The 14,781-nt window shown below is 35.9% G+C and overlaps 2 protein-coding genes across 4 annotated transcripts in view; one reads left to right on the top strand and one right to left on the bottom strand.

Annotated features, from left to right (window-relative positions):
• LOC150104679 (E3 ubiquitin-protein ligase SHPRH) overlaps positions 1-14,781 on the top strand; it is a 674,750-nt gene that overhangs the window by 653,540 nt on the left and 6,429 nt on the right. The window lies entirely within an intron of this gene.
• LOC150104678 (histone deacetylase 8-like) overlaps positions 14,245-14,781 on the bottom strand; it is a 210,845-nt gene continuing 210,308 nt past the window's right edge. For both annotated transcript variants that reach the window (XM_090395875.1, XM_090395877.1), the window contains one exon: positions 14,245-14,377. In XM_090395875.1, coding sequence (XP_090252001.1) covers positions 14,307-14,377 — 71 coding nt within the window. In that variant the 3' untranslated portion in view covers positions 14,245-14,306. The remainder of the gene's footprint in view (positions 14,378-14,781) is intronic.

Genomic DNA, 14,781 nt, shown 5'->3' with positions numbered 1-14,781 from the left:
AGAATCAGTCTGTTTTTATTGTAAGATTGTTGTAGAGAAAGCAATAATAAAAATTATTTATTCTTGTGGATACGTGTGTCTGATAAATTTTATTATGTCACAAGTGCTATTAAAAACTTGAAGAGACAGCATCCATCTGGAAGGCAAAGAGAATGAATTTGAGTTTTTGAAAGACAAACTGTCTGTTATGTACTGCCTAAGGTAGTAAATAACAGAGAGTAAACAAGGATAAAGGGTCTTGGTTTATCTCATCAGAGGATATTATTGTAATTGAGATGTTAAATCTCCCTCCACTTGGTGAAAGTGATGATGAAGTCACTCGTGTGGCTAGATATATGAGGACTTCTATGAGAAAGAGTTATATGTGGAACTATAAGGCTGGTGATTATGACAAGCAAGGTGATATCTTGCAGCTATAAGATGGAATGAATTGGATGGAAAGGAGATCAGTGCTGCTTGGGTCCTGTTCAAGAACTGTCTGGCAGAGGCGATGTCTGCATTCATTCTCAAGGTCAGGAAGTCTAATAAGGTGGGTGTGAAATGGATGAATGATGAGGTGAAGCATGCAGCTTGGAAGCAGAAGGTGGTGTGCAAGTGCCACAAGATGAGTGGTGTTAATAGTTGCATGGTGGGTAAGAAAGGTAAGTCTCTTGGTAAGGTTAGCAAAACTGCATTATGAGTTGGGCACTTAGATAATGAAGCCAAAAAGAAATCCCAAGGAGTTTTTTCAACATGTGGCAATCATTTTCGATAAATTATGGACTCTACAACCATGTTATAAATTACTATTTTAATTTCCCGACATTCATATTAAGGTCATCATCTGAAGTATATACAGAGACAAGCTGAATTACATTTCACACAGTATGCTAAAGAAACAATGATTTGATCAACGGTTATTCTACTGGCATAACCTCTAATGAAAATTAATTAATTAAAAACTACATTAAAGCTATATTCTATTTAAGATAACATTAGAGAAACATTCTTTCATGTAGATAGTTTTTTCTTACAATTGTCATGTTAAATTAGGACATCATTGTTACAATGATGTCCTAATTTAACATGACAATTGTTATATAATAGGTTTAAGATTCTGGATTACTTAAGGTCATATTTATAGTTAACTCTTAGGGAGAAAGTTTAAGTGGATAGAATATGTCCCTTCCATATGCTTGGGATTTTTAGACCATCAATATTGTTAAGATTAGAGTGGTTGATAAGAATCTCACATGCTTCCTTAAATTTACGTTCATGCCAAATTTTGGTACGATGTAAACAACTGGTGCTATTCTAGTCAATTCTACGTAAAGTGTTCAGGGCACGATCAGAAAGACCAGCTTCACCATAGTTATTATATTTAATGCATCGTTTAAGTTCCTTTTGTCTGATAGGAATTGTCCATCCTATTTCCCCACTAGGTAGATTACAGGTGCAATAAATATGGTATACTCCAAGGTATACCATATTTATTGTATATCCATATCCAAGGTATACCATATTCCATGAGTTGAGGAGGCCCTTTAATTTTGCAGGAGGTTTAAAGGTGGCTTTAAGATTGTATTTCTGTAATATTCTGTTTATTTTATCTGATGTCCCTTTAATATATGGAATGGTTATAGTTTTATTATAGTCCAGTTTATCTTTGTTTTTTAGTGAGGTTTTGTAGAGAATTTTGTTGATAGTATTTTGGCTGTAACCATTTTTTTTTGGAAAGTATTGCTGATAACTTTAAATTCATCTATAAGCACTTGTTCATTGGAGCAAATCTTCAAAGCCCTGTTTTTTAGAGTATTAATGACACCTAGTTTTTGTGTTGAGTGGTGACAGGAGTTTATGTGTATATATTAGCCAGTATGTGTCAGTTTCTGGTAAACAGTGAAGGAAGACGTGTGACAAGTGTATCTAGAAACAGAAGTGCATTTTGCTTTTCAATCTCAATTGTAAACTGTATGCGTTTATGTTGTTTGTTTAGGTGGCTGAGGAAAGTGTCTGGCAGCCATGGGGTCAGATAGCAAAAACATCGTCAACATATCTAAGCCAGACTTTGGGTCTGGCTTAGATATGTTGACTTATGGCTTAGATATATTTAGAAGGAGAGGAATCTAGAGCACGTTCAAAATATTCCATATAAAAGTTAGCAATAGGGGGCAATAATGGCTGTGCCTTCTTTTTGTAGGTAGAAAGCATTTTGTCAAACAAAATAACCAGAACGTAATACATGCATGAAGAGTGCCATGATATCGGGAGAGAATTTGTCCTATAAAAGAAGGATTGTGTCATTGATTGGGACATTTGTGAAGAAGGCAGAGATGTCAAAACTGACTAATAAATCATCTTTTTCTAATGTAATGTCTTTGATTATAAAGTGTTGTGTGTTTTTGATATAGGAGAGGGAATGACCTATCAACTCCTTGAGTGTTGACACTAATTTCTTGGCTAGGTGATAATTAGGGATGTCTATACCTTCGACTATCGGACAGAGTGGTGTGTTTTGTTTGTGAATCTTTGGTAGGCTGTAAATTCTTGGAGATTCAAGAATTTACAGCCTACCAAATTCAAGCATATTGCGGAAGTAATTTTTTGACTATATCTTCACGGCAAGTCAAAGTAATATAGTCCAAAAATTACTTCCACATTATGACCTATGATTGAGCATCTGCAACGATCACTAATTCATAAGTAGTATATAAATAGAAGACACGACATAACATAATTAAAAAAAAGTGAATTTTAATTAGGTAAAGATTTTTGGAAAATTTTCTAGTCCCCCCCCCCCCTCCTCTGGGTGTGCCACTGACCATTCCATACATTAAAGGGACATCAGATAAAATAAACAGAATACTACAGAAATACAACCTTAAAACCTCCTGCAAAACTGAAGAGGCTACTCGACTCATCTAAAGACCCACTCCCTCTGCTGGCCCATCCTGGAGTATACCGTATTTATTGCACCTGTAATCTGCCCTATATAGAGGAAACAGGATACACAATTCCTATCAGACAAAAGGAACATAAATGGCATATTAAATATAATAACTATGGTGAAGCTGGCCTTTCTGATCATGCCACGAACACTTTATGTAGAATTGACTGGAAAAGCACCAGTTTACATCACACCAAAACATGGTATGAACATAAATTTAAGGAAGTCTGTGAGATTCTTATCACCACCCAGATCTTAACAATAATGATGGTCTAAAAATCCCAAGCATATGGAAGGCACATATTCTACCCACTTAATCTTTTTCCTTAAGAGTTAACTATAAATATGAGCTTAAGTAATCCAGAATCTTAAACTTAATATAACAATTGTCATGTTAAATTAAGACATCATTGTTACTATAAGAAAACTATCTATATGAAAGAATGTTTCTCTAATGTTATCTTAAATAGAATTATAGCTTTCATGTAGTTTTTAATCATCATCATAATCATCAAATTCCTGCCATGTACCCTCAAGGGGTGTACAGGATATGATAGTACTACATGAAAAAAATTACATCATTACTAACTTCCTATCTACAATTTTCCTCCAAATCAGTCTGTTACTTGTCAACGCTTCAACATTATCAGATCTTATATTTTTATCATCTAAGGCACTTTGTAGCGTATCAATCCACCTATATCTTGGTTTTCCTCTGGGTCGTTTTCCTGCCAACCTGGCTGAGAACACTTGTTTTGCTAATCTTTCTTCGCCCATTCTGTTTAAGTGACCATAACACCTGAGATTAGCTCTGCTAACACATTCTTGGATGTTGACAATGTCAGGCTCTTTCCTAATATCCTCGTTTTTAAAATGATATTGCCATTGATGCCATCTGTTCACGCCTATAATATTTCTCAGGACTCTCATATCTGCGGTCTCTAGTCTTTGGTCAAGTGTTTTACTTCTGACCCAGCTCTCAGATCCATAAGTTAAAACTGCTTTGAACACTGTCTTGTATACAGCTAATTTAGTGTTGCGACTAATATTTCTCTTATTCCATATGAATTTATTCAATTCACTTCCTACCATACCAGCTTTGTTGATTCTGTTATCTATTTCCATATTTAATTTACCACCTTCACTAAAAATCGTGCCTAAGTAGCTGAAATGTTTCACTTGTTCCAAATGTTCTCCATTCAACAACACATTTGACATTTTCAATAATTCTGCCTATTTTCATTGTCTTTGTCTTTTTATTGCTGACCTTCATGCTATATCTATTACAACAGCTATTCAATTTAGTCAGAGAATCTTGCAGACTTGTAGTGGATTTATTTAGAAGTATAACATCATCTGCATAAAGCAAAGAGCTGACATTAACATCTCCAATTTTGATATCATGTTTAATACCACTTTCTTTCATAATGTGATCCATATAGATAATGAATAACAGCGGGGATAATGTACATCCTTGTCTCACACCAGATTTAACATTAAACCATCTTCCTGTACTTCCTTCAATTCTAACTGCTGACTTACAACTCAAATAAAGACTACGTATTGCTTGATATAATGCCCCATTGACACCATATAACTGTAGCATATTGAATAGCTTCTCTCTTGGCACCTTGTCATATGCCTTTTCCAAATCGACAAAACTTAAATACAGATCTCTGTTATATTCCCATGCTTTCTCGACTATTTGTCGTAAAATGAAGATCTGATCCTGACAGCCTCTATTTGGCTTGAATCCAGCTTGTTCTTCACCAAGCTTTTCTTCCACAATTCTTCTCAACCGATTCTCAAGTATACTTGCATAGATCTTGCCAGGAACACTCAGTAGGGAAATACCTCTATAATTCTCACATTCAGTTTTATTTCCCTTTTTATATATGGGTACTATGAGAGCTCTACTCCAATCATCGGGAATTCGTCCCTCTGTCCAGGCTTTCTGAACTATGCAGTGCAGCCACTGTAAGACTCTTCTACCACCATACTTCAGCATTTCTGGTCGAATATCATCTACTCCTGCTGCCTTTCCACATTTCAAGCCTTTGATGGCTTTTTCTACTTCAAGTATGGATATGTATTCCTGACTGCATGCCTGGTAAGTGTTTTTTACCACTGTGCTGTCATCACTGCTTGTTTCATTTAGCAGTTTTTCAAAGTAATTACTCCATACTTCAAGGATATCTTTTTCTCCGGTTTTCATGTCACCTTTATCATCTCAAACTCCTTTTACAGCACTCTTTCCTCCATTCCTAAGCTTCTTCAACAAAGTCCAGAATATTTTGCCACCTTCTTGATATTTATTTTCTATATTCTTGCCAAAGTCCTCCCATGACTTTTGTTTAGCTAGTTTTACACAGTGTTTAGAATTTTTGCATTTGTCTCTGTATTCTCTAAGAGAACAAGCTGACTTATTTGACAGGAACTTTTGATATGCTTTCTTCTTTTCCTTCACTTCCTCTTTAACTTCCTGTGTCCACCAGGGAGTTCTGATTTTTTTATCCTTGCAGACTACCTCACTACATGCCTCTCTAGCAGAATCAATCAATGTTTCCTTCAGAGTTTGCCACTGAATCTCCAAGGTTTGATTCCTGTTCTCAAACTCTTTCATTTTTTCTTCAATAATCATTGGGTATTTTAGTCTACAGTTCACATCTGAGAGCTGCTCAACTTTTATTCGCTTTAAAACTTTCTTACATGTTATTCTTTTCAATATGAAATTCAATTTTATTCTGCTCAAGACTAAATAGTGATCACTTCCAATTTCAAATCCTCTGTACACTCTGGTGTCCTGCACTAGAAGACATCACTATCAACAATAGCATAGTCAATGAGACTTTTCTTATTCCTAGCCTCTTCTCTCCATGTGAATTTGTGCACATTTTTATGTTGGAACATGGTGTTAGTAATAACCAGTCCATGTCCTGAGCAGAAATACAACAGATATTTGCTATTATTAGCTTTGCTCTTTTCTCCAAATTTTCCCCAAATATTTTTGTATGTCTCACAATCATTTCCTACTCTGCTAGATCCCCAACAAGGACCAACTTTTCCTTTTTCATTGTGTCAGTTGCTTTTCCTAAAGCCTCAAAAAATTCCCCCACTTCTACCTTAGTAGAACCTTCTGTGGGACCATAGGCACAAATAAGTCTCATTGTCCAGTTCCCCATTCTCATATTTGTCCACATTACTCTACTTGAGACTGACTGCCATTCAATAAGATTAGCCTCGTATTTTGTGTTAAATACTATGGCTACCCCTTCTTTTCCTTGATTGTCATTGCCTGAATATAACATTTTGTATTTATTGCTCAGAAAGATCTCACCAGTTTTTGTCTTTTTTGTTTCAGTCTCTCCTATTATGTCGATCTGGTACTTATCTAATTCCTCAGCTAGCTCCATTTCTTTGCCATTCAGGCTTCTTATGTTGATAGTACCAATCTTTAACTCTGGTGATGTTGAGTTGGGGTCTGTTTTCAGATTTGTTCCAGTAGCTGACTTGTCGCTGTTCGCCCTGGTGAAAACAACGGGGGCCTTGTTTAACCAGGCGACGCCCCAGACGGCATGAAATTTTGTCGTGTCATGCCATCATTCTTTATTTTGGTTTAACCAATAAGAATACAATTTGGTCGGCTAAATCCCAAATTGCCAGCCCATCCCCATTCGTTCAGTATCCAGGTAGATACCCAACAGGGTGCACCACGAGAAGGTGAGGATTGCACATTAGGTCAGAAGCCCTGGTCGGTTCTCTGCATTCCTTTAAAGGCTATGTGGAGGTCTCCTCAGTTATACAGCTTTGACCCTAAAGCACCCCTGTAGTTTAAGCACCCTTGTAGTTTTTAATCAATTAAAAAATAGAAATTTTTATTTTTTTTTAATATTCTGTTTTCACTAGAGGTCATGCCAGTAGAATAACCGTTGATCAAATCATTATCTCTTTAGCATACTGTGTGAAATGTAATTCAGCTTGTCTCTGTATATATGTATATACACCAGGTGATGACCTTAATATGAAGGCTGAAGCGTTGGGAAATTAAAATAGTTGATTATAACACAGTTGTAGACTCCATAATTTATGTAAAATGAATGCTGGTCACCGACAATAGTACAATGATAACTATGGAAAAGGATATCGTAGAAATGTTAAATGAGCAATTCATTAACTTATTCCATCCTTGTGAATATAACATAATGCAAAACTTGAAAGCAGTGTGTTGGGGGGGGGGGGGGGGTCATTGATTGTGACTAAGCAGGTGATTTATGAGGAATTGAGTAAACTTGATGTCAGTCAAGTTGTAGAGCTTGTGAGGGATGTTCAAGGGAGTTAACAATAGCTTTAGCTTGTCCAAGTTACAAAAAGGGGATGATAAGGTCTAAGGCTTTGAATTACAGGTCAATCTGTTTCTTTGGAGTTGTAGCATTAGAGGTTAATGTGAGGACCAAGATTCAGATATTGGTGTCATGACAGCAGCAGAATTCATTTTGATGGATGGCATGGGTTTGCTTAAGGAAGACTAAGGAAGTGTTTCTCAAACTTCAGATATCTGCATATCGCTTCTTAAATTTTCATTATTACCAAGTACCCTCTCATCAAAATAATAAATAAATAAATAAAGTATATTTCATTATAAATGTCTATTTTATTTGAATTTATATGTTCATGTAAACAAAAAATAGGATTTATTTTTAATAGAACAAAATTTGGAATAGGTTCCTCTTCATTCCCGTCCATGAAAATCCACATTTCAAGTAATTCATATCATACTTACAAAGACTTTTCATCTTCTTCCTAGTTGCTTCTGTAGAGGTGTCAGACAACACACCCTTATCAATTTCATTTGATTCAGATACAATATCAACATTTTCTTGTTGCTTACAGCTACTTGTATTTGCTATATTGCTCTCTTGTGTGCATTTTATAAATACAGTCTTTAATCAATGATCCATACTTTAGAATTTGAAAGCTAAAAAATCATGGTTCGAGATATATGCGGAAACTAAAGTTTTCAGAAAAAAACTGAAAATGGTGCGACTTACCAAGAAGCTCCTATTCGCTGTTGCTACTTTTGGCATCGAGAACAGTTTCTTTGTGTACAACGTCAACTTTATCTACCCAAATAGCTTTGTCCTCTTTCCCATTATTTCAAGCAAAAATTATCAGTAATTTACAAAACTTGAGATATGTAATGAACAATTCTTCACAAATGACTGATGAGAAGTAAAAGCAGAGCATGAAAGAGACAGCAATGGTAGGCCGATAGAGATGAGAAGCTATGAAGACGTGCCTATGATCGGTGCAGTATTAACAAAAGATCGCGTGAACTAAAGACAAAGGCAAGCCAACAACTGAGTTAAAATGCTAATTCTCTTCAACCGAAGACCGACTTCTCTGCAAGTTCAATGTAGAAAAGTGTAAGGTTTTAAAGTTTTGGAAGTGCAGACAGGATGCAGAGTATAAAATTGGTGGGGAGTATTGGTCGATATTGGTTCCAAACCCAAAATAAACAGTGGATAACCCAATAAATCATAGCTACCATAGAAGAGAAAAGAGAGGCCAAGATACTTGTAAACCAACAAAACAATGAAGAGAATAGAGAAAAATACAGAGCACTAAAAAATAAAGTTGATAACCTATGCAAAAAAGCCAAAGAAAAATGGTTAGAAGAAAAAGCTAAGAAATGCCAAGAAGCATACCAACAAAACAACCTAAAAGTCTTCCATGATACTGTAAGAGAAATTACAAAGGAATTCTCAGCAAAAGCAGTAACAATGATGAACCACAAGATGACTGAAACCGGGAATATTGAATATATAAGAAAAATATGGTCAAACCATTTTAAGACTATCTTCCACCAAGGAAACAAAACTACAATGCCAACAATAGAAGAAAATAATGATCACCCAAAAATTTTACAAGAAGAAGTTAGATACGCAGTAAAACAGATGAAAAACAATAAAGCACCAGGCATTGATACTATCCCTACTGAACTGTGGTCATATGGAGGCAGCATATCAATAGAATATTTAACAACCCTATTCAATAAAATACTACAAACAGGAGAGATCCCAGATGACTGGAGAACTGGAAAGATCATCCCAATATACAAGAAAGGAGACAAAAGAGACTGCAGAAATTACAGACCAATCAGTTTACTCCCTCACACCTATAAAATATTCATGAGAATTATACAAAATAGATTATAAAACACCTACGAAGAAATGATAGGCATAGAACAAGCTGGTTTCCAAGGAAACTATTCAACAATAGACCAGATTTTCACATTGCACCAACTAGCAGAACTCAGCTGGGAAGACCATAAAGAACTATATTGTTGTTTTGTGGACTTTAAACAAGCTTTCGATAACATCAACAGAGAAATCCTTCTCAAAATTCTACTAGAAAAAGCAATAGACAAATATATAATACAGTTTTTGATAAAATATTACTCTAAGACAAATGCACTAATTAAAAAGGACACACTCACAACAGAACCCATAGAGATCCAAAAAGGAGTAATGCAAGGATGCCCATCATCCCCATGCCTATTCAACATATATCTAGAAGAAGTTGTAAAGAAAGCAATAGACAGTGAGCCTGGAATCAATGTCAACGGTTTAAACATAAATAATATCAAATATGCAGATGATCTCATCCTTCTTGCAAGAACCCCAAATGAACTACAAAAGTTGATCAACAAGCTAAATGAAACCTGTAAAACATATGACATGACAATAAATATACAGAAGACAAAAGTGATGGAAACAGGGAGGAACAGAACTACCATCTCAGCCACCCTAAACGGAGAACAATTAGAACAAGTAGACAACTTCATATACCTTCGATCAAAACTAACAGAAACAATAGATGAACTCAAAACAATCAAACACAGAATAGCGATAGGATGGACCACCATGGGAAAATTACAGAAAATCTGGAAAACAAACAAGATATCTAAACAAGCCAAAATCAAACTATATGAAGCAATAATTATACCAACTGTCATCTATGGAGCAGAAGCGTGGACAGTTAAAAAAAAGAGAGGAGAAAAAACTGCTGGCATTTGAAATGAAATGCTTAAGAAAAATAAATAGAACAAGTTGGATAGAAAAGAAAACAAACATCACAGTCAGACAAGAACTATTGTATAAAAAGACAATAATAGAAAAAATTAGAATACAACAACTGAGATGGTTTGGACACACTGTACGCATGGATGCAGACAGACTTCCTAACGTCCTAATCAATACTTTTCCAACTGAGAAAAGAAGACCTGGAAGACCAAGAATTACCTGGCTGAAATTAATAAAGAACATCTCGGGATGCAGAACATATAAGGAACCTTTTCGAACAGCAAGGAATAGAGAAGACTGGAAGATCCTGCTCAAGAGAAGACTCAACCCATCTTAGACAGAAGAGAAGAAGATTGGTCGATGAGGACATGAAATTTTGAGGGACATTTTGCTGAAATTGTGAAGAACACTGACATGTAGTAATAAGGATATTACAATTATACTGTATAACGCTTTGATCAGACCACATATGTATTACTGAGCACACAGATTTGGTCATCAAGTTTTCAAAAGGATGAAGAGATGTTGGAAAGGATTCAGAGACGATTGACTAAGGTAGTTTCTGAAATGTTGAGGGAATGTAAATTGCAGAGTTTAGTGGATAGAAGGAAGAGGGGGGGGGGAGGACATCATTGAGACATAAGTTGGTAAGGAATTATTACCAGATTAATGAGAATGAGCTTTTTCATAGACTGGCTAGGGAGAGCTTCCTGGAATACATTGCTTGGAAGTGTGGTGACAGTGAATGCATTCAAGTCACAGGATGGAGGTCCGACAATAATAGAATTTACATGAAAAAATAGAATTTGTATTTATTTCCAATTCTGACAATGTCAACTGGAAAATAAATATAAAATAAAATCAGTGTTTCATTCAACAGAATTTGTTGAATGAAACATCAAGACACAATAAGCATGTTCCTGTCCACGTATCATTCTCTGTGCAAAATCAGGAGCATAGTACACTATGCATTCTAGTAGTAACCATAAGAAATTCATTTCTGCACCCATATACTAGAGCTTTCTTGATTTACCATTTGTGCGTACAAATTATGCATACTGTACTTTCTTGCTGCTCACTATTTCTTAGTATATAAATTAAAAAAATAAAAAACCTTTAGATATCACAATTTTAATTAACCCTGCATATGTCATACATTTATTTTGTCTTTTATTATTAAGCGAGACCTCCATGGAGTCAGGAACTCATCGAGAGAGGCCACTATACTGTTTCCACCAGCTGTTAAACTTGTTCTTCAATCCATTCACACACAACATCCAATGGCAATCCACTTCAGTCATGCACTATTCTAGAAGAGAAAAATCTAGACCTAACTCCCTTCTTGACAGCATTAATTCTCAACTTCCACGGATGCCCTCACATCCTTTCCCCCACATAAAATGATAAATCCTACTAAAATTCTGTATAACCCTTTCAGAAGTTTATAAGTGCATCATATCATCCCCTCTTTCTCCTGTTTTCCAGTGTCTGCAACCTACAAATTCTCAATCTGTTTACTTCCAAGATCCCAATCCTTATCATTTTCTTCTACTATAATCCTGCCAATATAATACAACATTGGATATCTGATCACACCAAAGTGCATGACCTTACATTTACTAACATTGAAATGACAGCCATTTTCAGATGCTCACAATTCCAGCCTATTCAAATCATTCCGAGTACTATATATCAGCAGCACTATCTTTTCATCATCAGCAAATAGCTGTATGTTGCATGCCAAATCCTTCCCAATGTCATTCATGTACAGATTGAATAACGGGACCAAGGACTGATAATTGAGGCACAGCACTGGTTACCTTGAATCTTGCAGATTCACACACCCCATATGCAAGGGTAGTTTGGTGATAGAAACAGAACAACAGTGTACTTTTCAACGTAATCTTCCTTTACTTAAACACACTTTTCACATATTTGAATTAATATTTCTGTCCCCTTGAAAAAATAGTCGGGTGCTTAAGGGTCAAACCTGTATAACTGAGAGGAGACCTCCACATAGCCTTTAAAGGAATGCAGAGAACTGACCAGGGCTTCTGACCTAATTTCCAATCCTCACCTTCTCGTGGTGCACCCTTTTAGGTATCTACCTGGATACTGAACGAATGAGGATGGGCTGCCAATTTGGGATTTAGTTGACCAAATTGTATTCTTATTGGCTTAAACCAAAATACAAAATGATGGTACAACATGACAGAATTTCATGTGAGCTGGGGGGCGTCGCCAGGGAAAACAGTGAAAAGTCAGCTACTGGAAGAAATCTGAAAACACATCCCCAACTCAACATCACCAGAGTTGAAGATTGGTACTATCAACATAAGAAGCCTGAATGGCAAAGAAATGGAGCTAGCTCAGGAATTAGATAAGTACCAGATCGACATAATAGGGGTGACTGAAACAAAAACGACAAAAACTGGCGAGATCTTTCTGAGCAATAAATACAAAATGTTATATTCAGGCAGTGACAATCAAGGAAAAGAGGGAGTAGTCATAGTATTCAACACAAAATACGAGACTATTCTTCTTGAATGGTAGGCAGTCTCAAGTAGAGTAATGTGGGCAAATATGAGAATGTGGAACTGGACAATGAGACTTATTTGTGCCTATGGTCCCACAGAAGGTTCTACTAAGGTAGAAGTGGAGGAAGTGAAGACTTTAGAAAAAGCAATTGACATAATGAAAAAGGAAAAGTTGGTCCTTGTTGGAGATCTAAATAGCAGAGTAGGAAATGATTGTGAGACATACAAAAATACTTTGGGAAAATTTGGAGAAAAGAGCAAAGCTAATAATAATGGCAAATATCCGTTGTATTTCTGCTCAGGACATGGACTGGTTATTACTAACACCACGTTCCAACATAAAAATGTGCACAAATTCAGAGAAGAGGCAAGGAATAAGTAAAGTCTCATTGACTATGTTATTGTTGATAGTGATGTTCTTCTTGATGGATTGAGTGATCTTGGCTGTGCTTTGCCTAGTTTGTTTGCACCACTTCATGGACTCCCTTTTAGAAAGAGGATTATAGTAAAGGACCATGGTTTCATCCCCATTGACAATGGATTCCAGTACTTCTCTCTGATTCCCTTGGCAAAGCTCTAAAAACTTGTGGGAACAGGTCACATGATGCTCCTGAATTGAGAGAAAATCGGGGCACTCACCTTCATGATGTGAAGCTTCTTGTGAATAATGCGAATGAATGGTTGCTATAGAAAGTTCAAACCTTGTTGAGATATCTTTGAGCTTCAGCCATCTCTCATCGAGCAGTTTCTCCTTAATAAGAGAGACATTTTCCTCAGTCATTACTTCCACAGGCTGACCATCACGAAGATCATCTTTGATGCACTCTCTTCCTAGGCGAAACTTTTTAGCCCATTTCTTCACAGGGAATACGAAGGAGAGCTTTCTCATAAATGCCATCCAACACTGTTTGATAGCACTTCGAGAAAAATTTTATCACAGCCGCCTAGCATGAGACGTGTTAAGTCAAACGAGTGCCTATAGCGGCACTTGTTTGACTAACACGTGGCATGCTAGGTGGCTATAATATTAAAGCTGAATGATGTAGGTAGAGAGTTAAAACTGGTACACTAAATTCCTCATAGATGGTGCTATCTGTCACGCATGCTGTTTCATAATTGGCCAAATTTTGTATGCCAGGCTGGAAACTTTTGGAACCTACCTCATATGACTTTTTGATATCTGTTAGCCAGCTATCTTCTTATCCATGATAATAGTTTATAATCCAATCCCATATTTTTCAATTTATGCAACAGTCTTCCATGCTGTATTCTGTCAAAAGTCTTAACAAAGTCGAAAAGTATCATTTTGTATGTATTCCCCTTGTCTAACTCGGCGGTAGCATTATTACAGAATGTGAGCTGCTAAAGCATGACCTTTCCTGTCAACCGATTTCTGAATGCAAGCCCTAACCAACTTTTCCAAAATCTTCACCACCACGCCTGAGATAGTGATTGATCGACAGTTGGATACATTGATCTTTGAACCACCCTTGTGCAATGGAATTACCATACATTCTTTCTACTCCTGCAGAATCTTCCCTGTTCTGAGTCAGTAATTCTTGGATTTTAAGTAAATTAAGTTTAAAACTTACCATTCAGTATAAGTTGATGAAAACATATATGTGAACACAAAGCATGTTAGTTTTTTTTTGTTTGTTTGTTTGTTTTTAGTAAATACAGCTGTGAATTTATTATACATATCTCATTTTATCAAATACAATGTTGTAAAGTAATTTGTGACTTGCATACACAGATTCATTCTTAATCCATCCTGGAAGCATACATGGTGGCTTTGAACTGAGTAGATAAAATATATATTGCTGCCAAAGTTCCTACAAAACAGAAAGCAAGAATTTAGAAAGCATGTTATATGTACAATTATCTTGTATGATAATGTGAAAGTCTGCTGCATAAAATCAGTAAATAGTGTAATCAGGCAATTAATATTATGAGCCCTCGTGTAATTTTAGTAGGTACATATGAGAGAAAGTTTAAGAAATGGAATAAAATGAGATGTTTTATGGGGAAAAAAATTTTTTTTTTTCTTTTGGCATTAATAATGTAACAAACATCCAGTTAGGTATGAATTAATATGACTTTTGGTGCTGAACTTCTGCTTGACGTTGAGAAACTCGCTCAACATTAGGCAGAATGCCATAATTTTCCTGTTTAAACATACTTAGAAACTCACATAGTTCAGACAGTTTGATTTATTTTCAATAGAGTTGGTGTTCAA

The sequence above is a fragment of the Typopeltis vanoorti genome, chromosome 7 (genome assembly GCF_054136105.1).
Source record: "Typopeltis vanoorti isolate ZY-2024b chromosome 7, IOZ_Tvanoo_1.0, whole genome shotgun sequence".
Lineage (NCBI taxonomy): Eukaryota > Metazoa > Arthropoda > Arachnida > Uropygi > Thelyphonidae > Typopeltis > Typopeltis vanoorti.
The sequence above is the reverse complement of the archived record's forward strand: the minus strand, read 5'-3'. Positions and strand labels throughout refer to the sequence as shown.